We start from the raw sequence: 27,692 nt of genomic DNA, 5'->3' as shown, positions 1-27,692 counted from the left end.
TGTTACAAGGTCTAGCTGTCCCTGAAAGTGTAAAAAAACCTACTGATGCTGTAAATTTTACTCCATCAATCCAAAGCTATGAACTGTTGAGTTGTTAAAGGGTCATGAAAATCTTTGCCTTGGTTGCATTCATCAGTTTATAGATACACTAAACAAATAAGTAAACCTTGTTAATAGGGATTATTGTCACATTTACTAGCTATGATAAAGTCACATATTGCAGTAAAATTTAGGTGCACTGTTAACATACTGAAAAGCTTAAAACCAACAGCAACCTGCCTTAAACCTGATAATGAGAATGTTAATAGAGCTGGAATAGGAGGACAGGCAACCAATCCACTTTCAAGAGGAGGCTTGCTTATTTAATGAAGCTGCCTACCTCAGATTTTCACTTGCATCCAGATTTGATGCTAGCTGACTAAGTTTGTAAAACCCAGCAACTAAAAAATGTGAGGGATTATGGCATGGCTGTCCAGCATAGCTTGTGAACCAAGAGGAGTGGAGCTGCTTCTCCTTAGACAACCAAACTTAATTGCTTCTTTGTCCATGACCAGACCCTCACTACAATCAAATCCCACAGTTCACAATCACTGATTTACCTCTTGATAAGGACACTTCTCCCCCCCCCCCCCCACCCCACTGCAATCACCAGTGCCAGGCTCAATCACCAACTGAAATAGGTAGAGGTCTGTGCCAATCATCTAACAATTCTACCACTCACCTGGATACCAGGGGCAATTTACAGTGGCCAGTAAACCCATCAACCTGCACGTCTTTGGAATGTAGGAGGAAAGCAGACCACCCAAGGAAGCTCACAAAGTCACAGGAAGAACATACAGACTCCATACAGACTGCACCGGAAATCAGGTCTGAACCTGTGTCACCCAAGCTGTGGAAAGCAGCTCAACTAACCCAACCCTATATCACCACCGCATCTGCTTTTAATGTCTCTACAATTGCCCTTCTGCCTCCCCCACACCAATAAATCACCCCACAACCAAGAATCAAAGCTGCACTATACCCAATGCCCATCTACACCCCAACAGCAGGGAACAATTCCTCCTAGGCTGCAAGTTCTTTTGCACCATTTTCTACCATGGGAATGTGAAGCCTATCTGTCAGGTTTATGTCCAGGAGGGGAAGCCATCTAAAAGTAAAGGTGGACAAGCTTCCAAGTTAGAACTTCTCAGTTTTCTGAGAAATTCTGACCCAGTAAAGTTCTTTGCTCTTTTAACCTTTTCTCAATCAAACTAAAAAAAATCCTTTAAACAGCATCACCAGGAGGAAAGGAATTGTCAACATTTTGGGACAATGTCCCGATGCAGGGTTTTGACCCAAAACATCAACAATTCCTTTCTTCCCACAGATGCTGCTCGACCCACTGATTTCCTCCAGCAGATTGTTTGTTGGTCCACATTCCAGCATCTGCAGGCTGTTGTGTCTCTGAAAAATCATCCTTAATCAGTTCAGAACCCCTACAGTTTACAAGGCAAATTCACATGACAATATTATATTTGGAACATCAGCTAATGAGGAAAACAATGGCACTAAAATAAAATACCGCAGTTCCTGGAAATCTGAGACAAAAAGCAGAGGTCAATGACCATGAACTGCTGATTTTGGTTCTCTCTCCTCAGATGCTGCCTGAGTATTTCTGAGAACACAATGGAATTGGATTAACATGTAACTTTCTCTTCAATGCTACTCTAGAATGAATATCTGAATGAAGGTGTGGACGCTCGATTAGTTGAATATGAAGACAACCAGCCACTATTGGATATGTTTCTGCAGAAGCCCCTGGGCCTTCTCTCATTGCTGGATGAAGAAAGTCGATTTCCCCAAGCCACTGACCAAACACTAGTCGGCAAGTTCTTAAAATAATGTGGTTGAATGATCAGTGAATTTTTTAAGATACATCATTAAGTTCGGGCATGCCTTTTTTGCCAAGTTTTAGGATTATTTTTACCATAGTATCTCAGTCATACCTCATAGATTGTACAATATTTTCATTCCTAAATTGCTTAGAAATAATAACTGCAGTAACAAATTACATTTTGCCAACAGGGAAATTTGAAGACAATCTCAAATCAAGTTACTTCTGGAGACCAAAGAGGGTTGACTTAAGCTTTGGAATTAATCATTATGCAGGAAAGGTGAGGACACGTCAGATATATTACAACAGTACTAAATTGCAGGAAGCATAAAGCTCAATCTTGTACATTCAATTAAAAAAACTCAAAAAAAAATTCAAAAACCACGAATGACTAGTCATAGACAGCCTGGGTTGGTTCTCACCAATGTAATTTGGTCCTTGATCTCAGAATTTGTCCTCACTAGGAATTTTAGCTTAGAGTCCAGGGACTACAAATTCGGCTGGCCTCTTTTTGGCCACCTAGTGTATTGACACAAAGAGTCACACTTAGTCTTAAGCCTTTGGTGTGCAACTATTCTCGCTGTAAACTCACCCCTTTGAATGTAGGGTTGGGAGAAACTCTCTTGGTCCTCCTGGCTCAACAACCAGTTAATGGTGCTTTAAGAACTCAGTTTCTTTGTTTTGTGTTACACCCCAGGTAGACCTGACATCCTTGATGTCCCCAGACAACATAGTGTTGTCCTAGTCCTGAAACAAGCATTAAGCCAACAGGAGAAACACCAGGAACGAAGGTTCAGAGAGACTGCTGTATCCATGTGTATAGCAACAAAGCCTTGCAACACTCTTTGGTAGACAATTCCAAATTTCTTTTCATTTTGGTACTGAATGACCAATGCCTTACTTTGAGTCTATGTCGCTTGGTTCTGGACACTCCAGGTGAAGGAAACTCATCTACCCTGTCAAGCATCATAAGAATTTTGTATGTTTCAATGAAATTACCTCTCATTTCTAAACAAGAGTATTCACCCAGTCTGCTTAATCTTTTCTCACAGACCAATCCACCCCAAAACATTCTACTCAGATTTGTCAAACATGGTTTCCTTTCCATATGTTCATGTTAATTCTGCCCAATCCTATTATTATATTGTAAGTGCCTTTTTACCTCTTCCTTAATGATAGATTCCCTAGTATAGAAGTCAGATTAACTGGTCATAATTCCCTGTTTCATCTCTTACGCTCCTTTCTTAAGTAGTAAAGTTGTATTTGCTACCTTTAAATCCATGGGAACTGTTCCAGAATCAATGGAATTTTGGAAGATGGCAACCAGTGCATCCACTATCTCCAGAGGGTGCAGGCCATCAGCTCTCAGGAATTTACCGCCATTCAGCTTCAATAACTTTTCCATATCATTTCCTTACAACTGCTAGTTTCTTTTGACTCATCATTCACTCTAGAACAATTGTTCTCCAGTATTTCTTTTTTGTCTCACACGAAGACTGACACAAAATATTTTCTTAATTTCAGTAGTTTTAAGGGCAAGCACAATTATTGGTTATTAATGATCACTAGAATTTTGAGGGTGAAGGTGATAATAAGACCATGGGCTTTCGCTATCATTCCTCTGTGACATAGGGTACATAAGGTAGACAGTCAGGATCTTTCTCCCAGGGTAGAAATGTTGAATGCTGGAGGACATAGCTTTAAGGTGACAGGGCAAAAGTTTAAAGGGGATGTACGCAGCAAGTATTTTTTTGCACACAAAATGGTAAGTGCCTGGAACGCACGGCCAGGGTGGTAGTGGAAGCAGATACGATAGTGTTTTTTTTAATGAGGCATTTAGACAGACACATGAATATGCAGGGAAATGGAGGGATATGGATTATGTGCAGGCAGAAGGGATTAGTTTAATTTGGCATCATGCTCAGCCAAAGGGCCTGTTTCTGTGCTGCACCGTTCTACGTTAAAAACTGTGATTTCCATTCATACACAGTGGAAATCCCAATGTTGCTGTTGTTGATTCAGCACACATCAACAGATGCACAGCAATCAAAGAAAATCACTTGAACCAATGCATAATGCCTGGGATTTTGAGAGAAAGTGCTGATATTTCCAATGAACCAGTGCAAGAATTTCTCATGTGTCTGCAATCATCTTCAGGGTTCCTGTTTGCCAGTGAAAATGCAAAGACCCTGAACTTGCTGGCACTTGTTTCTCAGTGTTTTCCTGACTGTGTTGCAGTGTCGGACACCTCATGGAGTCTGGTGGCAGAATGCAAAGCTGCACCAGTTCCAATCACTTACACTGGGGAAGTCTGCCAGCTTTTGTCTGGCACGGGAACAGCATCTCCTTCTTGAGAATGGAGCAAAATGGCTGCGAGGAACCAAATCAAGCTTTAGTTTGTTTACATTTTTTAAACATTGATTTATTTTACAACTGTTTCTATTTTTGTTTAAAAATGTAATTAAAAAAATGTTAATAATTTAAACTTGTTTCTAAATGTCATGGGATGTGGTTTAGCTGGCTGTCAATGATCCTTCTGCATTTCATGTGTGAGACTTGCTCTGGATTTATGCCCAATTGGACCTGCTATTGTGTGAGATCTCACCAGTGAAGATAGAACTGGCTTCATGCAATAAAGGGGCCTCAAGAGAACTACTGAGTAACCATAGATTTTTTATGTTGGATGGAGCAAATATGGACACAAATAACACAAATCTCGGCCATTAACAATCCAGTCCAATTACAAAATAAATGAAAAAAAAATCAGAAAATTGCAGATACTGGAAATCTGAAATAAAACCAGAAATTGCTGGAAAAACTCATCGGGTCAGACCACATCTGTGGAAAGAGAAACAGAACTAAAGTTTCCAGTTATTCTGTCATTTCTGTTTCTCTTTTCACAGATGCTGCCTGACCTGCTGTGTGTACTCAGCATTTCTGTTTCTATTACCCATTACAAAATACCTGACAATCTATTACTTTATTAGATAAGGACTAAATAAACTTCAATGCTGTACTGAAACATAATAACTGCTTAGCAATCTAACCGCTGCTAAATCACAGGAATAGCCATCCATGATTCTGCCATTTGTTCCCCCAAAATATTACACCCATTCCTTATACCAGCAAATGCTGATTCATATGTAGTTTCATCTATAATTTGGTAATACATTTTATTTTTTTTAAACCAACATGGAAGGACATCATTAGTCTATGGAACATAGAACAGGAACAGGCTCTTCAGCTCACGATGTCTGTACTGAACATGATGCTAAGTTAAACTCATCCCTTCTGCCTGCATGTGATCTATGTCCCTCCATTCCCCGCATATTCACATGCTTATCAAAAAGCCTCTTAAACATAACTATCTTAACTGATTTCACCACTACCCCTGGCAGCATTATTATCCTATATCAGCTCTCAGATACATTTGAGGTAATTTATAATAGCCAATTAACCACTGTGTCTTTGGGATGTGGAAGAAAATGGGTGTAACAGGGGAATCCCTTGCTCTTATAGGGAGAATGTACAAACTCAATTCAGATAATATTCAAAGTCAGGATCAAACCTGGGTCACAGGAGCTGTAAGGCAGCAGCATTAATGGCTGTGACACTGTTAGCTATAATCTGTTAGATATTATGTTCAAGCAACTCATCATTCATATAAGGAATAAAGTCTGAGTAGTTCATTACTATAAACTTCTTCAATCAAATTCTTAAAAATACACTTTGGACCTTTCCCATCAAGCTTTAGTCCTTACTTGTGATATTGAACTAATTATCACCTTGTCCTTCATACTATAGGTTCTTTATAATGCCAGTGGCTTTCTCGCAAAGAATCGAGACACTTTGCCAGCAGATATTGTCCTGCTTTTGAAGTCATCTGACAATAAAATTACTCGACAGGTTGTAACACACCCACTTACAAAATCAGGTATGGCTTTGTGATTAAGGATTGCCAAAAAAACACTGTTTTTCTATAAAACTCAGTACTTGGCCTGTTGCAACAAATATTTTAGATTTTTCACATTTCTATGGGTTTTTCAAGTTCCATGTTACCAAACTGCAGATGTCTTGGCAAACCAGAAGTTTGTTTCAGACAACTTGTCTGTAATTGGCTTGAATTTCATTCAGCTGTTCATAACAAGCAGCTTGCTACATTGTGAAAAAAGGGCTCAGGCCAAATTGTTGTTTCTCCACCATAGACTCTGCTGTTCATTTGCAGTATTCTTTTGCTCATGTTTCAGATCTCATTCAGTTTTTAATCTACAAGGTTATGTGCTTCAAGAAGTTCAATTTGGTCAGCTGCGTCATTTGCTGTACTGATTACTAATTTGTTTCTGTGCCTTAATACAATTTCTGCAAGATGTGGTTCTTAAATATAATGTCACAATTTCATCTGAGCTTTGCTTGAATACAAATTGCTCTCTGGTAAATAATTTTATGCAAATGACTTTTTTTATATAAACTATAAATGAAGAGCAATCATAACAAAACAGATATTTTATATGTATATTAGAAGCAAGAGGGTAGCTAAGGAAAGGGTAGGTCCACTCAAGGACAAAGGAGGTAATTTAAGCCTGGAGTCAGAGAGAGTGAGGGAGGTCCTAAATGAGTACTTTGCATTGGTATTCAGCAAAGAGAAGGACATTGATGATGGTGAGGTCAGGAAGTGGTATGTTGATATTCTAGGGCATGTCGCTATATCCCAGCATAATGAGGGAAGCAAGGGAGGAGATTGCTGTGGTCTTGACAGAGATCTTTGTATCCTCTTTAGCCACAGGTGAGGTCCCAGAGTAGTGGAGAAGGGCCAATGCTGTTCCTTTGTTTAAAAAGGGCAACAGGGACAATCCAGGAAATTATAGGCCAGTGAGCCTTACATCAGTGGTGAGGAAATTATTGGAGAAGGTTCTTAGAGACAGGAGTTGCTCACCTTTGGAAAAGCATGGACTTATTAGGGGTAGTCAGCCTGGCTTTGTTTTTTTTTTGAGGAGATGATGAAGGATAGGAATTTTGGATAGGAGTGGTTTAGAGGGATATGTGCCAAATGCAGGCAAATGGGACTAACTTAGGTGGGAATCTTGTTTGGCATGGACGAGTTGGGCTGAAGGGCCTGTTTCCATGCTGCATGACTCTATGATGAAGATGATTGATGAGTGTAGGGCAGTGGATGTTGTCCACGTGAACTTTAGTAATGCATTGGCAAGGTACCTCATAGTGCACTGGTCCAGAAGATTAAGTCAAATGGTATCCAAAGTGAGTTGGTAAGTTAAATAATAAATTAACTCAGTCATAGGAGACAGAGTAGTGGTGAAAGGGGGTTATGCTGACTGGATGTCTGTGACCAGTGGTGTTCCAATAAAGATCAGTGCTGGGATATCTGTTGTTTGCAATGTACATAAATGATTTGGATGAAAACATAGGTGGTCTGATTAGTAAGTTTGGAAATGACATGAAAATTGGTGGAGTTGTGGACAGTAAGGTGGTTGTCAAGGGATACAGTAGGATATAGATCAGTTGAAGATTTAGGCAGAGGGATGACAGATGGAGTTTAAGCCAGACAAATGTGAGGTATTGCATTTTGGGAGGTCAAGTGCAAGAGGAAAATGTACAGTAAATAGCAGGAGAATTGATGCACTGACGGATATTGGGTGCACGTCCATAGCTCCCTGAAGGTGGTAACACAAGTGGATAGGGTGGTAAAGAAGGTATAGGGCATGCTTGCCTTCATCAGTTGGGGTATGAAGTATAAAAGTTGGAAAGTCATGTTGCAGCTGTATAAAACTTTGGTGAGGCCACATTTGGAGTATTATATGCAGTTCTGGTCACTACATTACAGGAAGGATGGGAAGGCTTTGGAGGAGGTGCAGAAGAGGTTCACCAGGATGTTGCCTGGATTGTAGTATATTAGTTTTAAGGAGAGATTGGACAAACTTGGATTGTTTTTTCTGTAATGTTGGAGACTGAGGGGGTGACCTGATAGAAGTATATAGAATTATGAGACCTAGGTAGGCCAGATAGTCAGAGTTTTCAGGAACAGGCCTTTCAGCCCACCATGTCTGTGCTGACCATGGAATGAAGGGACACATGGTCTATATCCCTCCATTCCAGGATGAAAATGTCAAATACTAGAGGGCTTAGGTTTAAAGTGAAAGGGGGAAAGTTTAAAGGAGATGTGCGAGGCAAGTTTTCCTACACGGAGATTGGTAGGTGCCTGGAACACACTGTCAGAAGCAGATATGGATAGTAATGTTTAAGAGGCATTTAGACAGACACATGGACAGGCAGGGAATGGAGGGATGTCGATCATGCATTTCTCCATTCTATGGTTGGCACAGACATGGTGGGCTGAAAGGCCTGTTCCTGTACTGTAGTGTTCCATCTTCTAGATGATGGTGGAAAGTACAGTATATCCATCATCAAATTAAAAGAGAAGAGATAGCTTAACAAGTCTACAACCAAATTGCTATCAGAACTACCATGTAAGTGAAGCAGTGATGCTACCTCACAAGTCATGACCAACTGATTAGATATTTTGAAAAATAAAAAAAACTGCAGATACTGGAAGTCTAAAGTAGAAAATGCTGGAAATACTCTGCAGGTCAGGCCACATCCATGGGAAAGAGAAATAGAAATTTTTCTGGCTGAGGACCCTATAATCAGACCTGGGAAGGAGCGAAAAGAAGCTTGTTAAGCTGCAGGGAGAATGGGGTTAAAGCTGGGATGACCATGGGGATAAACTGTAAACAAGATTATCTGGTAGATGTGGCTGTGGAAGTGGGTCTTAGTCAACACCTTATCAAAGACAAGGGAAACAGAAGTCACTGAATGTGAATGAAGCAAGAGGATAGTCAGAAATCCTGTCAGAGAGCAGAGTAGAGCTTCTCCAGGTTAGGTATTCCTGGAAGAGAAGTGGCAGTGAATGGTATTTTCCCATCCATCATCCTAATCTTGCACAAATACCTGTTGCGAAGGATACTACCGATTCTACCTGTAACATTGTCTGGTCTCAAGTGCTGTGGAGACAAATGCAGTTTCCATTTGCTGACATACATAGATGTCCTCGGAGCTGGTAGGCACCTGCAATTGGAAATTAGAGTCACAAACATAATTATCAAACATAACAACAGACAATAGTTCATGCATCAAGTGAAGGGGAAAATAGTATTAACACTTCAGAACAATGAGCAAAGATCAGTATTGTGAGGTGTTAACTGATTAACTCTGCACAGATGCTGCCTGATCTGTTTTCAGTGCTCCCTGTTTTAAAGGTTTGCAGCTGTGCAGCTGTCATTGGCTGACTAGTGGACCACACTGGAAACAGGACATCAACAACCTCTACATATTAATGAACCCTCATGGGGATTCTTGGCTTTGTAACAAACATTCCATATCAGAGGGAACAGTGATTACATTAGCATTTATAACCCAGATTTTATACCAGGATTGCACACAATGTGGTTTACTTAGTTTAAACAAATTCTTTTCAGTCTCCAGACATTTTGGACCTATTCACAATCATTTTAAAACTGTGGACTGCAGACTATGGATTGCCTGCTTAATAGGCTAAATTCACACCTCATTAGCTGCCATTCCTATCCAGGTCACTGAGGAAATGTACACTTATCTCCAGAAACTAATGGGATAATCAATATCTTTTCACAGAGGTTATATTTAAAAGCCTCATAATTATCTTAGAGTGCACTCCTTCTGCCTTTTCTCCCCCTAAAACATTTTACAATGTTGTCCTGGTGATACTTTTTAACTTTTATATTCCTTCTAGGCTGCTTCACAAAGGTCAAGCGTTTATTTGCTAAAGCAATGAATATGAATCTGTTAAACCCAGGAAATTCCAATCTCCCTGACTAGCCATTTTTCAAAGGATGTTTTAATTTGTATAGTAGTACTGTATTACACTAATAATGCTACTCATAAGGGAAATAATTTTATAAGGTAGTTCAGGACTGTAAGATAAAAATAAATGCCATATATAGAAAATATTTTTGAAAATAACGCTTAGCCTCTTTCCTCTTTCCATGAGGTTCTCATTTCTATTTTATTTCCAGACATACTTGAATGGGTTGGTTACATAACAGTGGATGTTTTTCAAATTATTTGTGGTAATTGATGAGGCCTAAAATCTAGACTATGTTCCCTTGTAAGGAGTTTATACGTTCTCCTGTGTCCGCGTGGGTTTCCTCCGGGTGCTCCGGTTTCCTCCCACATTGCAAAGATGTACGGGTAGGTTAATTTGGGTTTAAAATGGGCGGCGCAGACTCGTTGGGCCAGAAGGGCCTGTTACCACGCTGTAACTAAAATTTAAATTTAAAATTTAAGATTTAAAATTTTAATGTCATTTTTAATTCTGTTATTTTTCTGATATGGTGTATTCGCTTCTATACCTGACCATATGTCATTACAAGAAATCAATTATTTCATTACTTGCAGTACAGAATTATCCTGAGTGGGTGGGAAGTTGCTTGGCATAATTTAAAGGAGGTTTAGTGGCTAAAATATCTCAAAAGTTATGGCTGAAGTTTTCCACAGACCTGCCTTGTGTAAAAATTGCTGTCACAGTCTAGTTATTCATGTGATCAGATCCGATTGCTTTAAGGTTAAGTTGATGCAATCAACAGTGAATAATTTAACTTGTCTGCAGCATTATAGGGCATTTATGCTCATGGACATTGTGGCACAATGTAGTCGAAAAATAGCAAAATGCTTGAAAATTTGAAATAAAAACAGAAAATACTGGAAATACTCAGTTGGGCAGGCAGCAACAATGGAGAGAGAAACCGAGTTCATCCTGCAAGATGAACTTTCATCAGAACTAGGTAATCAAATGTTTCAAATTGCAGGGAAGGGGGAAGTTAGTGAGAGAACTGGAAATGTCAGTGATTGGGTGAAACCACGAGAAACTGAGTGACACAAAAGGTGGTAGTGCTGATTGAGTGGATGCAGTGACACAAGATGCTGCAGATGCTGGAATCTGGAGCTAAAAATGAGCTGCTGGAGGAACTCAGTGGGTCAGGCAGCATCTGTGAAGGGAAGTGGACAGTTGACATCTCAGCCCCAGTCCTGACAAAGGGTCGGCTGTTCATTTCCCTCCACAAGTGCTGCCTTACCTGCTGAGTCCCTCCAGCAGCTCGATTTTGGCTAAGAGAAGGTGGTGATGCCTTGTTAGTAGCTGGTGATCTGTCTGGAGGAGATGACAGAAGAAGGAGATGAAGGAGAACAGAGGCAAGAGAAAAAAATTGCAGGAGCACTAAGATATAAAACACTGCAGTTGCTGAAAATCTGAAATATAGGAGAATGTTCAAAACACCTATCAAGCCATGAAAAAGCCCATCTTCTCATAGACATTCCCTTTGTGTACTTCTGGCAGTTTCTGTTTATAGGTCATAGCCTTGGGTTAACTTCGAGTTACAATCTTGATAAACTTTAGTAGAACTGAATACTAAGCACAACCAGCCTGCTAATCAAAGTGTGCCAACATATGCTCCAAACACTAGTTAAAATTCTGGTCACACCTGAACAACTGGAAACTTTCTTAGTTATGATTTCTCCTGCTGTACATGTTCTACTTTTTATTTTACTCCGTGAACATTTCAAAGTGTTCCTAGTAATTCAGGATGAAGGTCGTCAGTTAGGCGAAGTGGCCAAGTAGTTATGGTGATGGACTGTTAATCTGTTGCACTCTGCTTCCGTGGGTTCGAATCCCACTCAAGTTGATTGATGTAAAGCAACTTCCATTAATGGGGTGGCACAATGATGTAGCATGTAGAGCTGCTGCCTCTCAGCTCCAGTGACTTGGGTTCGATCCTAACTTGTGGTTCTGCCTTTGTGGAGTTTGCACGTTCTCTGTGTGGTTCTGCCTTTGTGGAGTTTGCACAATCTCTGTGTGTTTCCGCCTTTGTGGAGTCTGCACGTTCTCTGTGTGTTTCTGCCTTTGTGCAGTTTGCACAATCTCTGTGTGGTCCTGCCTTTGTGGAGTCTGCACGTTCTTTGTGTGGTTCTGCCTTTGTGGAGTTTGCATGTTCTCTTTGCATGGGTTTTCTCCAGATGCTCCAGTCTCCTTCCACACCCCAAAGATGGCAGGTTGGTAGATTAAGTGGCCATCGCAAATTGCCCCTAGTGTGTAGATGAGTGGATTCTTGGGGGAAATTGATGGGAATGTGGGGAGAATAAAATAGATCAGGGCAGGATTTGTGTAAAATTGGACATTCAACGATCAGCATGTTCACTGGGCCAAAGTGCCTGTTTCCATGCTGTATCTCTCTGTAACTTTATGTGCCTGCTGGACTATGGACGAAGGGGTAGGGAATGGGATAAGATTAAAAAGTTCTTTTTCCCATGAGGGACATAAAGGACCAAATGGCCTCTTCTGTGCCATGAACTTCAATGGCCTGCAAAGAAGATTAGAACAGTCTATAGTCGGAGAGTCAGTAAACATAAAATGTCATGGTACTGAATCAACCTTACACAGGGTATACCTTTCCCTTCTGGGCTAGGGCTTCTACAGGGCAGAGAACACAAAGGAAACCAGAAAGCTATAGGCTTGGGCTGGGTCCAGGTGGTTGGTGGGGAGAGAATCCTGAGCTGGGGTAGAAGTACCAACATTCAGATGGGGGTTGTTTGGAGCCTCAGGATGGAGACTGCCAGTGATTGTTGGGGTGAGGGGAAACAGTTAGGGGTAGGAGGTAGTTGGGTTAGAGGGGATCAGGGGTTGGTGTGATCAGAAAGAGTGCGCTCAATTGGTGGGGAAAGGCCAGACAAGGGCTGTGAGTTTTGGACAGGTAGTAGTCGCAAAGGTGGTGGAGTTGGTCGGGGAGTGCAGGAGGTAATAAAAGGCCTGAAGAAGAGATGAATAAGTACATAATGTGAAGGGGATGTACCTGAGTTAGGCTGCTAGAGCCAGGCTCAGGGACATATCCTACAACACAGGAGAAAACAGGCAGCACCATAAAAGACTATTTCTATAAGAAGAGCTTTGTGCAGAGCACTTGTCTGCCTCTTAAAATTATAGGAGTGACATCAGATTACATAATGTTGGATGCCACTGTGTATGCCTCTGTGCATTAATGTGACATACACGTGGAAAAAACAGATGAAAATAACAGAAATAAAAAAAAACTGCATTTTTTTATTTTATTATTAAAATAATGGACTTTGGAATCCTTGCAGTAATCCATTCAGTTTCAATCGAGTTTTATTTTTCATTGCATTTGGTTTGCATAATGCATAAAAATGTGACATTTTGCATTGTAATTTCTGAGTCATTGAAGTCTACAAGAAGATGGACTTAACACTCAACATCCACAAGGTCCTCTATCAACCTATCCCTGCAGTACCCCACACTGACTCCAATCATAAAAGTTCATAGTGAGACCCTTGAAAACATGGATCACCTCCCATTTCCCAGGATTGACCTCTCAACGAAGACATACCTCGATGATGTAAATCATCAATGCCTTCAATGCTCCAGCATATCCCTAAGTTGATTTAGGGGCAGGGTTTTTGAAGATCACGATCTTAGATCCAAAATAAAACTCATGGTCCACTAGGCAGCAATGATCCTGCCTCCCTGTGTGTTTCTGAGGCATGGACTACCGACAGAGGGTTCCTCAAGGTTTTAGGGAGATATCACCAATGCTGTCTCTTCAATATCCTTCAAATTTAGTTCAAGGATAAGTAAACCAGTGTCAGTGTCCTCTCCCAGGTTAATACCCCAACAGTGAGGCTCTATTTAGAATTAGTCAGATACAGAGGGCTGACACTTGAGACTGCAAATATTGGAATCTGGAGCAACGCACAAGATGCTGGAGGAACTCAGCAGGTCAGACAGCATCTGTGGAGAGAAACCGGCTGTCCATTTCCCTCCATAGATGCTGCCTGACCTGCTGAGTTCCTCCATCATCTTGTGCGTGGCTACATAGGCCTGACCATTCCATTCACCTGTCCAACACCAGACCTTCTATTCCGAGCTCCATCACAGGAAGAGGTGAACAAGTGGACAGAGACAAAGATTTAAGAATGAACTCAAAGCCTCCCTGAAGAAATGCAAAATCTCCACTGACCTATGGTAGTTTTTGGCCTGTGATCACTCAAAGTGGCAAAGGAGTATTCAGACTAATACTGAGAACCTCATGGCCATGCATCTAGAGTATACAGAAGACCTACGTGCACGGCAGAAGGCGTGGACACCTCATAAACTAAAGCCAGCCACCTCCTCCTGCCCCACCTATGGAAGAGTCTGCAGTTCTCACATTGGCCTCATCTGTCATCTCAAAACCAACAAAACCGGAGTGGAAGCAAGTCATCCTCAATCCTAAGTGACTGAATAAGAAGAATTTCTGAGTATATGATTCCAAGATAGTTTTCTTCTCTATTGCTTGATTCAGGCCCAGACATTTGGTTTCCATTATCGTGGTTCTATCTGATGCCAATCTCAATTTCAGAAACAGTATTAACTAAGTTCCTTCACAAATGTCTCCTGTTTCTGTCTCTGTGACAGTTACCTAGTTGCCACAATATTTATCTATATTTTTGTCACCTCAGACTGAACTATTCAAATTTTCTCTTGCCCAAGACATCCTTCATTTCCCAATAACATCAATTTCATAAAACAAAAGTGTGGCACAGCGATGGAGCAGTCAGTGTGTTTCCTCACCCCACAAGGACCCCAATTCAATTCTGGCCTTTGGTACTGTCTGAGTGGAGTTTGTACATTCCCGCTGTGACTGTGTGGGCTTCTACTGGATGGTCCAGTTTTCTCCCACATCCCAAAGACATGCTGGGAGATTAATTGGCTCCTGTGCAGTACCCCTAGTATACGTGTGCGGTGGACCAAAGGACCCATTTCTGTGCTGCACAACCCTACAATTTTAATAGAATCAAAGGGGAGTTGATGGAAATGTAAGAGAGTATGGGATGCAGAGGTACAAGGGAATGGGAAGAGTAGGAATAGGATTGATTGGATTGCTGGGAATTAGTATGGGCCTGATGGGCTGAATGGCCTACTTCCATGTCCTAATATGTAAGTAAAATTTGCTGATCTTGCATCCTAAACTGCATCATGTCCTGCTCACCCAGTATTCTCTGCATATTAATATACAGTGGCTTTTAGAACATAGAACAGTATAGCACAGGAACAGGCCCTTTGGCCTGTGATGTTGTGCCAAGCTGTTTAAACTATTAATTAAATGTCTAACTAAACTAATCCCTTCTACCTACACAATGTCCATATCCCTCCATTCTCTGCACATTCATGTGCTTATCTAAGAGCCTCTTGAATGCCCCTATCGTAATTGCCTCCACTACCTCCCCGGCAGAGCGTTCCAGGAACCCACCACTCTCTGCGTTTAAAAAAAATACTTGCCCTGCACATCTCCTTTGAACTTAGCCCCTCTCACCTTAAATGCATGCCCTCTAGTATTAGACATTTCGACTCTGGGAAAAAGATACCAGCTGTCTACTCCATCTATGCCTCTCATAACCTTATAAACCTCTATCAGGTCTCCTCTCAGCCTCTACTGCTCCAGAGAAAACAACCCAAGTTTGTCCAACCTATCTTCATAGCACATGCCCTCTAACCAGGCAGCATCCCAGTAAACCTGCACCCTCTCCACATCCTTCCCATAATGGGGTGACCAGAATTGAATGCTATATTCCAGATGTGGTCGAACTAGAGCTTTAAAAACTGCAACGTAATTTCCCGACTCTTGAACTCAATACCTTGACTAACAAAGGCAAGAATCCCATATCCCTTCTTTACCATCCTATCAGCCTGTGCAGCCACTTTCTGGGAGTTGGATCCCAAGATCCCTCTGCACATCAACACTGTTAAGGGTCTTGCCATTTACAGTGTACTGTCCCTTTAATGTCCTTTTAAATTTCCCAATAACGCAGATATAAAACAATACATTCTGATGAAATTCTTCCTTCAAAGCCTCATCCCTGCCCATCTCTGAGGCCTCCATTAGTCCTAAAACCAGCTGAGTACTTTGTGCTCCTCCACTTTGGGATTCTAATGCATCATTCACTTCCCTCATCCACAAAGTGACATTTCAGCAGGGCAGACCCTAAGCTCTGGCACTTCCCTCAACCATCACCCAGCAACCACACTAATTCTCTCTTCCTCTCCATTTGTAAGACCCTCCCTAGATCCTGTGATTTTTGACCAGATGTTTACCTGCACATCCAAATTGATTCATTGTCAGTTTTTGTTGGAACATGCTTCTGTAATATGTCTTGGAATAATTTTCAATACTAATGTATGTTTATAGCTGTTCAGAGTACACTATATCTTGATTGTGCAGTAAAGTTTAAATTATTTATTAAACAGCAGGGATTGATCTCTAACCATTTTGCACAGACATAAGAGAAATATTTTGAACAGAGAGCACACCTTTCCACTCTCTACTTCCCCCTTCCTGACTCGCAATGTGGTTGTGTCAAGCAGAACTCAACGTCAATTCTTGAATTTTAAACAGATGAAGTCTATAGCCCTTTCCACCAAGGAATGAAAAAAAAACTTTGCATTGTAATGAAAGGCAGCATGTACAACTCAGTGTTGTTGGCTCGTGTTACCCATTAACTTGATAGGCACCTCTCTCTGTTCATCTAATTTGGAAAATTGTACCGGGGTCGAGATGATGATAAGCATCGCTGAATCTTTAATAACAGAGATAGAACAAGATTAGAAGTTATGGGGATATTAATCTGATAAACTCTTGAAGTGAAATTCAACACTAATAGAACTGGATAATGGTCTATAGCAAATAGGCAGTGCATTCTATATCCTACCCAGTATTCCCTTCAAACTGAAATAATAGTGGAAAACACTGAATACACTGAGCAGGTCATGCAGCATCTCATAGAGACGTAAAGCTCTACACCAAGGAGGCAAGTCCTTTAGTCCATTATGTCTATTGTCAGCCATCAGCTACATATCAATACTTGTTCCATTTAACATCACTTGATCCATAGCCTTCTGTGCCATGAAGCTTCAGGTGCTCATCTGAATATTTCTTCAATGTTGGGAGAGTACCTGCCTCCACCACCCCACGGGCTGTGTGATCCAGCCTGCAACAATCCTCCAGTGAAAGAAACATCTTCCTTAGATCCCCACTTCATCTCATACACCTTACCTTTGCCCTCTAGTTATAGATACTCCTGCTCAGAAAAGTTCCTTACTATCCACCCTATCTATGCCCCTCATAATTTTGCACGGCTCTATCAACCTCCTCCAGCCTCCTCCACTCCAAAGAAAGCAAATCCACTCTATCCATTTTCTGCTTATAAACTCTGCTTATCCCAGGTAACATCCTGCTCCTTCTCCAGTGCAACACAATGCTCCTTCCTGTAGTATAGTGACAAGATATGCACACAGTCCATCAGAGGTACTTGCTTTGTCCTAGCCATCCCTCCCTCTCTTCACCGCAACTTAAAACTAACTTATTTTTCTCTCTTTCCCAGTTCTGATGAAGGGTCTTCGACCAAAACATTAACTCTACATCTCTTTCCACAGATGCTGCCTTACCTGCTGAGTATTTCCAATGTTCTGCCTTGTAATTAAATTACAACATTACTGTAGTATTTTTTATTTTCCTTTCAAATGAATGTAATAGAACATAGAACAATACAGCACAGTACGGGCCCTTTGGCCCTCAATGTTGTGCCGAACTATATGAACACCTCCTCCATGATCAATCTAACCCTTCCTTCCTGCACAGTCCATAACCCTCCATTTTTCTTACTTCCATGTGCCTGTCTAAGAGCCTTTTAAATGTCCCTATTGTATCAGCCTCTACAACCAACCCGGCAGTGTATTCCAGGCACTCGCCACTCTCCGTGTAATGACATTTCCCCTGAACATTCCTCCCCTGACCTTAAATGGATGTCCTCTGGTATTTGCTGTTACCTCCCTGGGGAAAATGTACTGGCTGGCCACTCCACCTATGCCCTTCATAATCTTATACACGTCCATTAAGTTGCCTCTCATCCTGCATCACTCCAAAGAGAAAAGCCCTAGTTCTCCTAACCTTTCCTCATAACACATGTCCTCTAATCCAGGCAGCATCTGGGTAAATCTCCTCTGCACCCTCTCTACATTCTTCCTATAATGAGGTGACCAGAACTGAACACAATACTCTAAGTGTGATCTAACAAGAGTTTTACAGAGCTGCAACATTACCTCACGGCTCTTGAACTCAATCCCCTGACTAATGAAGGCCAGCACATCATACACCTTCTTAACCACCCGAACAACTTACGCAGCAAATTTGAGGGATCCATGGACTTGGACTCCAAGATCCCTCTGTTCCTGCATACTGCTCAGAATCCTGCCATTAACCCTGTACTTCGTCAAAGACAAATATTTATATAAGCACCTTAAATGATCTCAGGAAAGTTACAAAATGTTTTACAGCCCATGAAATACTTTTGATGTGCCTCCACTATTGTCAAGTATGAATTGCAGGAACCAATTTGCATACACCAAGTTCAGATAGTCAGCAAAGTGACAGTGACAGAAAATCTGCTATAGTGTAGCTGCTTGAGGGATGGCCAGAACACAGTGTGACTAATCAATTGCTCTCCAACGCTGTCCATTTTCATTCTGATCCCTCTGTAAGAGTGTGTAGCAAGTGACAAATTTAGTAAGCACAGAGCCATAGAATGATACAATATAGAAGCAGATCCTTTGGCCCACTGAGTCCACACTGACCATCTGGCATACATTTTCACTAATCCCATTTTACTCTCCCCACCTTCCTATCAACTCTTCCTTGATTCTACCATGCACCTGCACACTAGGGGCAATTTATGATGGCCAATTAACCTGCCACAGGTTATGGAAGGAAACTGGAGAACCTGGAAGAAACCCAGACAGTCATAGGGAGAATGTGTAAACTCCATATTCAGAAATACCAAAGATAAGGATTGAAACCAGGCCACTGGAGCTGAGAGGCATCTGCACCACTGTGGTTTGAGAAACATAAATCAATGAGGTTTGTCCAGTGGAGATTTCTAAAGGATGGTTCATGGTAGATCAGTCTTACACAGTCCTTTGAAAAAAAACACAAGTAGAAAAGAGAAATGCTACAAATGATACTTATTTGGATTTACAAAGTTAATTAATAAAATATTGATAATAAATCCACGGCAAATATACATGGAGTTTAGGGGAGTTTGGTAACATTGGGAAGGAGGTCAATGTACATTCTAAAACAATGTGAAACTTCTCAGGCTAAGAGATTGTAGTGAGTGGTATCCAAAAGGGCTCTATTATTTATAATATACACAATTGATCCAGAAGGAAATTGGAGGAGCAATACTAAAAGTTGCTGATACTAGTGAAATACAGAGTTTGACAGACTGTGATGCAGATAATAAAAGACTGCAGGAGAATCCAGATAGATTAAAGATCAGATAGTTGGCAGATGAGATTCATTCCAAAGAAACGTGAAGTAATATGTTTGGTGAAAACAAGAGAAGGAAATACTGCTCATTTTAAAGAAGTAGGTTCATGGTGTGTAGGCACGTTAAAGGTGGCATGACTAGGCTATCAAAAAGGCAAATAAATATTTTGTCCTGAAGGTAAATCACAAAATAAGGAGAGGATACTGAAGTTGTGTTGGATCTTAGGCCACTAGGTACTAGAACGCAAAAACATAGGAAAATAGGAGCAGGAGTAGGCCACCAGGCCCCTTAAGCCTGCCCCACCGTTCGATGTCTATCCCAGGCCTCAACTCCTCTGTGCTAGATCCCCATCGCCCTCAATTCCCGATCGTTCAAAAATTTACCTTTCCCTGGTTTAAATACTTCTAATGATCTCACCTCCAAAACATTCTGAGGCAAAGAATTCCAGAAATTCGCCACTCTTTATAAGAAGAAATTTCAACATACCTTAGTTTTGAATGATTGGCTCCTTATCTTGAAACTATGCCCCCTTATTTGAAATTCTCCCACTAATGAAAACATATCACCATCTACTTTGTCATGCCTCCTTAGGACCTTCTTTGTTTCAATAAGATCACCCCTCATTTTTCTTAAACTCCAAAGAATACAGACCCAACCCGGGCAGCCTCTCTCGATGGGACAACTCTCTCATCACAGGAACTAGTCTGGTGAATTTCCTTCAGACTACCTCTGAGTTCCAACAGAGTGGGAAGTTAGATGCATCAGCTGATCAGACAGCAGGATTTTGCTGGTAGTTTCCTGTGGAATGATACAGTATATTGTTTACACTACTCAGTGAGGTGATGAGAATGGTGAACAAATGTATGATAATAACAGATATGGGGAGGATAGAAAATTTTTACACATAGTGTAGTTGAAATGCAGGATTGCTTTCTGAAAAACATTGTTGATTGAGAATCTATCATTTTTAAACATAATTCTCTTGCTTTGCTAGTGACGTTGGGGCTGGATATCAATAATTTAACAGGCGAATGGACACAGAGCAGATGTACACCTAAGGGATGGTGCAGTCAAATTTTGAGGGAAACCAAGTCAGTCCAGTAGGTAGAGCAAACATGGGCATGATAAGGTATATGGGAAGAATGCAAGGCTAAATTGTAGCTATTTAATTCAGAAAGTCTGACTAATAAGGTAGATGAGCTTAGAGCGCTGATCAGCACATGGGCCTATGATATTGTGGCAATCACAGATACATGATTGAAGAAAGGACAGGATTGACAATTCAAAGTTTCAGGGTATGGCTGTATCCAATACACCTTTCTCAAGAACCAGTCACTCCTCATGTCATCTCTGATCCTTCTCCTGTTTCAGCTGATCAACTACCCATCAATAAGCTTCCCTTTATTTATTCTATCTAAACCTCTCATGATTTTAAACAGTTCTATCAAATCTCCTTCTCTGTTATAAAGAGAAGGACCTCAATTTCACTAGTCTTTCCATGCTACAGTAATTCCTCCGTCTGGAACAATTCACATAAATTATCCTTACACCTTCTTCTTAGCCTTTGAGTTCTTCATAAGATTTGACTTTATTCCAGCTAGGCCAAACTAGTTTTATACAGATTTAGCATAACTTCCTGATTTTTGTACACAATACCTCTATATGTAAAGCCTAAGAAACATAGACCATTGAATGGTTCCCTTATACGATAAGATGAACTCTGACCTTACAATCTATCTTGTTGTGACCTTGCACCTTATTGTCTACCTGCATTGCACTTTCTCTGCAGCTGTGACACTTTACTCTGTACTGTTTTTGTTTTTACCTATAGTACCTCAATGCACTCTGTACTAACTCAATGTATCTGCACTGTGTAATGAATTGACCTGTACGATCGGTATGCAAGACAAGTTTTTCACGGTACCTCGGTACAAGTGACAATAATATACCAATACCAATAATGTGCTTTATTAATTCCTTTTTCTTCACCAGTTGCAAGCAAAATAGGTACCCCAGCACAAGTTGACTTTAGTTTTATTAACTAAACCACCTTCTTTTATTTTATCCTAGGAAATCTGACTCGTTCTAAGAGCAAACGTGCAACAGTCCCCCGAGTTCGAACTCCTCAGCGTTCTATGAACCATTCAAAGGTAGATGTCTAGAGCATAGGATGTTGAATTTCACTTTGATTTTTTAATGCTGACTAGCATCACTGCTATCTAGAACACTTATTTTCTGAAAAATGTTGAATGGTATTAGTGGTCGATCTCTGAGATAGAACTCAAGATTTGCTCAATTTGGCATAACGGAACAGATTTGATACGTGTCAGAAATTGAGTCACTGGCTGAATCTGAAGAATGAAGAGGGATGAATCAAATTCTTGGGTGCCAAATGGAATTTGCACTTAAAATTCATGTCCTTTACTCAAAGTGAATGGAATTTCCTGATCTCTACTGAACCTCAACAGCACTGTCACTGAAGATTTTCTAGGCTGGTCAAAAATGGCATGTGAATTTTATCATGTTTTTATATTGATGCTGACTTGTCCATTGAATTCATACAAGTTAATAATATTGTGATCTGGTACTGCATTTGCTACATCTCCCTCAATAAGGGTGTGACAAATGATATTTTTTACAGGTTATAAGTAATATTAATGACCAGCAGAGATACAAAATCTGACAATGTATTGACCTTAAATACTAAGCTATGCAGGTTTTCTATAATATCAGAGGGTTGGAATACTCATTAAAATATTTAGAATAAGCAAAAATATTTACATGATACTGAGTACTGTAGGAGGGGACTTTCCAATAGCGATTTTGGATTGGATGTGATGAAACCTTTAGTTTTTTGGTGCTATTGGAAATCAATGACCTCTGCCATGTGACTATGGTTCTCATAAACGAAAACCAAATGGATATAAATGTACAATTATGATAATTTGAAGAAAGTTATTAACAACGCTTATTTTCAATGTCTCGAGCTGCATTTTCCGGTAATACAGGTCACAATTAGGCATTTAGTTGCTTGCATCTCACTGTTCAATTGTTGTTTAGCACCATATGGCTTCATAATGGAAAATAATAGTAAAGGCTTCATCTTGTATCTTATGCATATAGAAACTTACATGTCCACTTTTCTTTATCAACTGTAATTCAGGCTCTAAGGGAAGTTATCATACATCATGAAGCATTCCTGTGAAGGTTAACTTTTGTTTGCAGTATCACAAACTGGTTATGAAGACTAGTAAACATCAGATTTAATTTGGGACACATATAAGGTAACATGCTAGAACTCTACTATGCCACGGTAAGCAACAATAGGATACAGATTCTCAACTCTTCACCTGATTGACCTGCTGATATAATCAAGGAAGGTACCACTCAATCATTTAGTTCCTTCCCAAAGTGGAGTAGGCGAGTTGTCATCTAGATAATGATTCTTTTTATCATTCCCTTCACCCACATGACATAAGCAGGACATATGTAGAAAACAAGGGCAACTACAGAAGAATTAATACTTTAAGGACATATTTTCCATGTTCTATGACATGAATCTCACTTTTTATCACTAATATTATCTCAGGTAATCTGTATGCATGTCAGTGCATAAATAGCTTAGAAACTGCCAGATCAACATGAAACGGGGGGCGGGGGCAGGGGGGTTGCGATTAGGGGGTGGGTGTGGGTGTTGGCAATATACATAGAACTTTGAGACCAATATCTGCACATGAAATTTCTTTATCTATTGTTTTAGCATGCTAATGAACTTAATGCCTTAGTAAATTGAATTAATGCCTTCACAAAATGACAAATATGGTTTTCTGGTTGCCTTATGGCCAACGTACCTTTACCCAGAACCAACCAGCATTCGCCTCCATTGCAACCAACCTAAGTTCAGAAAAGATCATCACATCTGCAATACACTTGAGAGTTTGGAGACACCAAGAGAGTGCAAATGCTGGAATCTTGAGAAAAAGCTCCAGCAGTTTGTTTTTTACATTTGAGAACTCACTTTGGGAAATTACCATGAAAAATATGTTTGGAATTATAGTCAAACCTTATTAAAGATTCACACAAGGCTTTTAGTTTCAAAATGAGAAATAATCTGACATTTATAATTTCTGTTCTTTTGGCACAAATCTTTGCTTTTTCACTTCACTGTAAAGTTGTCATAAATTCCAAGGCTTCAGTTAATGATAAAGCATAGTGCTTTGTTAAGTGAAACTTGAGATTGAAGGATTTTGTTTCACAAAGTTTGCAGGTGTAGTGAACTGTGTGGAAGACTTTAAGGAGAAAGGGACAGATTGTTGGAATGGGCAGATAAACGGCAGATGACATGTTATGCTCAGAAACATGAAGTGTTACATTTTGGTAGGATGAATGAGAGAGAGGCAATATAAACTAGAAGACTCAATTCCAAAAGAAACACAAGAATGGAGAAGTTAGAGGTGCAGGCAGAGTTCATTGAAAGTAGCAGAACATGTCGAGAAAAGAGTTGAAAAATCATTGAGTTTTATGAATTGTGGAAGAAAAGCACAAGAGCAAGGAAATTGTGATGAACTCTTATAAATGCTGGTTGGGCCATAATTAGTGTACCGTGTTTAGTCCTAGGCTAAATAGGAAAGTTGGAAAGGCTTTAGGGAGGCTGTAGGAGAGATTTACTAAAATGATTCAAGGGATGAGGGACATACGTGGACAAACTGGAGAAACTAGTGCTGTTTTCTTAAGAACAGAGGAGGTTACAAGAAGATCTCATGGCAGTACTTGATATCATTGTGGGTAAAGAAAATCCTGGAATCTGTTATTAAGGAAGTAATAGCAGGGCATTTAAGAATATAATAATAGGACTGGACAGAGTCAACATGGATTTATGAAAGGAAAATCATTTTTGACAACTCTGTTTTTCATGGTTGTAGATGGCAGAGTAGATATGGGTTGATGGACTTTCAGAAGGCCTTCAATAAGATAACACATAAGAGATTATTAAACAAAATCCAGGTGCAGATATTGGGGGTATTATAGTGGTGTGGATTGATGATTACAAAACAAAGAGAAAACAGAGTAAGATTCGAGATACAAGAGACTGCAGCTGTTGGAATCTGGAGCAAGAAACAAACTGCTGGAGGAACTCAGCAGGTCAGGCAGCATCTGTGGAGTGAAATGGACAGGGAATGTTTTGAGTCATGACTCTTCATCTATACCGAGTCAGATTATTCGTTTTTGGATTGCCAGGCTGTGATTAGTTGGGTGCTGCAGGGATTAGTGCCTTGGCCCCGTATGCTCACAATCAGTATCAGTGAGGTGGATGACGGGATATGTATGTATCCAAAACTGCTGATAATATGATATATTTGGGTGGCACTGTGGGCTGTGAGGAAGATGCGGAGAAGTTTCAAGGTTAAGTAAATGAGCAGAGACATGGCAAGTGGTATATAATGTGGAAAAATGTGATATGTTCCATTTTGGTAAAAAAAGAACTATAAAAAGACAGGGTATTCTTAAATGATGAGAGATTGAATGGAGCTCTTGTTCAGAGAGACATGGGTGTCCTTGCGCATGAACAACTGAAAATTAACCTGGACGAACTGCAAGCAATTATGAATGTAAATAGTACATTGACCTTTATTGCAAAAGAATTTTGAGAAAAGAAATCGAGTCATCTTGCTCCAATTTTATAGGGCTCCGATGAGACTGAACCTAGGATATTGTTATGCAGGTCTGATCTCCCCGCCTAAACAAGCATATACCTGTGAAAAAGGGAGTGCAGTGAAGGTTCACCACATTGATTCATGAGATGACTGGTTTGTCCTATGAGGAGAAATAAACAGACTAGGCCTATATTTTCTGGTATTTAGAATGACAGCTAAATTCATTGAAAAGTGCGACATTCTTATGGGGCTTGATAGGGTATTGGTATTGGTTTACTATTGTCACTTGTACCGAGGTACAGTGAAAAACTTGTCTTGTATACCATTTGTACAGATCAATTCATTACACAGTGCATTGAGGTAGTACAGAGTAAAACCAATAACAGAATACAGAGTAAAGTGTCACAGCTACAGAGGAAGTGCAGTGCAGGTAGACAATAAGGTGCAAGTGTAGCGGCTGCTACCATGATGCGAAAGTGAGACACTAGTCGATGAGTTGCAGAACAAAACTGATTTATTTTCCCGCCTTGCGTGGGCCTTTTAAGAGGAACGGTTCCCGCCCACTGAAAACAGAAAGTGACGTATGCGCTACGTCGTCAAACTTTTCCCACGCGCGGGTTCTCCCCATCGCTCGGGGAAGACCAAGGCCCAGCGCCATCTTGGGCCTCACCGCTCCGACAACGTGCAACCCGACCGCCGAGCTGGTTCACTTGCTCGGACAGTGAGTCGCTACACAAGGTCATAACAAGGTAGATTGTGAGGTCCAGAGTCCATCTCGTCGTATAAGGGAACCGTTCAATAGTCTTATAACAGCAGGATAGAAGCTCTCCTTGAGCCTGGTGGTATGTGCCCTCAGGCTTCATCCCTAGATGAAGGGACCATGTTTTCCTTCACTGGGGTGTCTTGAAGTAAAGGTCACAGTCTCCAAATAAGGGATTGGCTATTCAGAACTGAGATGAAGAGAACTTCCTTAACTTGGAGCATGGGAATCTATAGTATTCTTTCTTCAAGAGAGCTGCAGAGAATCAGTTACTCAGTATACTTAAAAAAAGAGATCAATTGATTTTTAGATTTTAAGGGAATCAAGGGATATGAGGTTAGCGCAGGAGAGTGGCACTGAGGTGAAAGATCAGCCATGACCTTATTCAAGGCTGGAGCAAGCAAGAGGAGCCAATTATCTTACTCTACTGCTATTCCTCTTATTCATATTAGAAAAGGGATCAAGAACCTGTGGATATAGATTGATGGTGTCTAACAAATGAAGTGAAAGTGACATGAGAACAAGTTTATTTACGCAGTAAGTGGTTAGGGTCTGGAATGCACTGCCAGGGTAGTAGTGGAGGCAGATGCAATTGGATTGTTCATAAGAGAACAAGATAATATCCAAAAGGAACAAATATGCAGGGATGTGGGGAGAAGATGGGGGAGTGTAACCAGCTGGATATCTCTTATGTAGAACCGGTGCAGACTCAACCTGCTGCAAGGCCTCCTTCCATTCTGGAATCATTCTGTGATTAGTCGTTGAGTTATACAACACAGAAACGAGCCCTTTGACCCAACTCACCCATGCCAACCGTGATGCCTATGTACGCTCATCCCATTTGCCTGCATTAGACCCGTTTCCGTCTACTTTCCTATACGAGTATCAGATGTCTTTCTTTCTTTTACAATATTTTTATTAATTCCAGATAGAAAATACAAAGTACATGAAACAAAAGAAAAGACAAAATGTTACAAAATACATTGTATTGAATCACACTTGAAATCACAATACCTCATATTGATAAACAAAAATGATAACTAATTATTATTAATAAATTGGAATAAGTTTATTATAAAAAAAATCTAAACCCACTACCAAAACCATATCAGATGTCTTTTAAATGCTGTAATGGTATCTGCCTCCACCACTTCCCATGGCAGCCATTCCATACAGACATTACCCTCTGGGCAAAAAACTTGCTTCTGCTAAATACATGCTATCTCCTGCAAACTGCAAAAAAAAATGCTTCTATTAAAGCAGAAAATGTCACCTTCATGGTGAATACTGAGCTATTGAGACATTTCAGGAGAAACTCATTTGAAAGTGTTTGGGGTGCTTCAGGATAAACGTAAATGAGAAAGGAACTTCAGTCCAATCCAGCTCATGTCTAGAAATGGAAGTTCTATCACAGCATCTAACCTTAGAAGTTCATCTCCGTTATCCTAATAAAGAACTATTTAATATTTAGTAAGCATTGTCTTTCCCTGATGTAATACATTTCGTAATTTGTCCTAGTGTCCTGACATACCTTGAAACTGTCATCAGGATATTTCTGTATCTTTTAATAGGATAAATACGTACGTTTATATAAAATCCTTTCTCAACCATCTTCTCTTACGCCCTTGGTTCTTTTGCCTGTTCATTCAGGCTTATCCTCAAGGGATCAGCCTCATGATTCTCCTCAGCACTACCTTTAGGCATTAATTTTCTCTTTAAATGTTCATAAAATGTCCCTTATAATTAAAACAAGTCAAGATGACAAAAAGTCATCTGTGTCCTACCTGAACATTTACAAATGGGTATTAAAAAATTGATTGAGGGGAGTGGAAGACCCTGTGATTTCCAGTTAGTGTTGGTGGGTTAGTGGTGGTTGGGTGAGGAGTGGATGGTGGAGGGGTGGGGGGGGGGTCGGGAATGGGCCATGTTATTGGTGGGGAGGAAAATTAAGGGTGCACCATGGAAAGGTCCCTTTGAGGTTATG

General features: G+C 40.4%; 1 protein-coding gene across 1 annotated transcript in view; it reads left to right on the top strand.

Moving 5' to 3' along the window:
• myo3a (myosin IIIA) overlaps positions 1-27,692 on the top strand; it is a 180,065-nt gene that overhangs the window by 49,523 nt on the left and 102,850 nt on the right. The window contains exons 12-15 of the mRNA XM_052016177.1: positions 1,711-1,864; positions 4,031-4,182; positions 5,678-5,807; positions 21,365-21,444. Coding sequence (XP_051872137.1) covers positions 1,711-1,864; positions 4,031-4,182; positions 5,678-5,807; positions 21,365-21,444 — 516 coding nt within the window. The remainder of the gene's footprint in view (positions 1-1,710; positions 1,865-4,030; positions 4,183-5,677; positions 5,808-21,364; positions 21,445-27,692) is intronic.

Source organism: Pristis pectinata, chromosome 5 (assembly GCF_009764475.1).
Source record: "Pristis pectinata isolate sPriPec2 chromosome 5, sPriPec2.1.pri, whole genome shotgun sequence".
NCBI classification, from domain to species: Eukaryota; Metazoa; Chordata; class Chondrichthyes; order Rhinopristiformes; family Pristidae; genus Pristis; species Pristis pectinata.
This window is presented reverse-complemented; position numbering and strand designations above follow the sequence as displayed.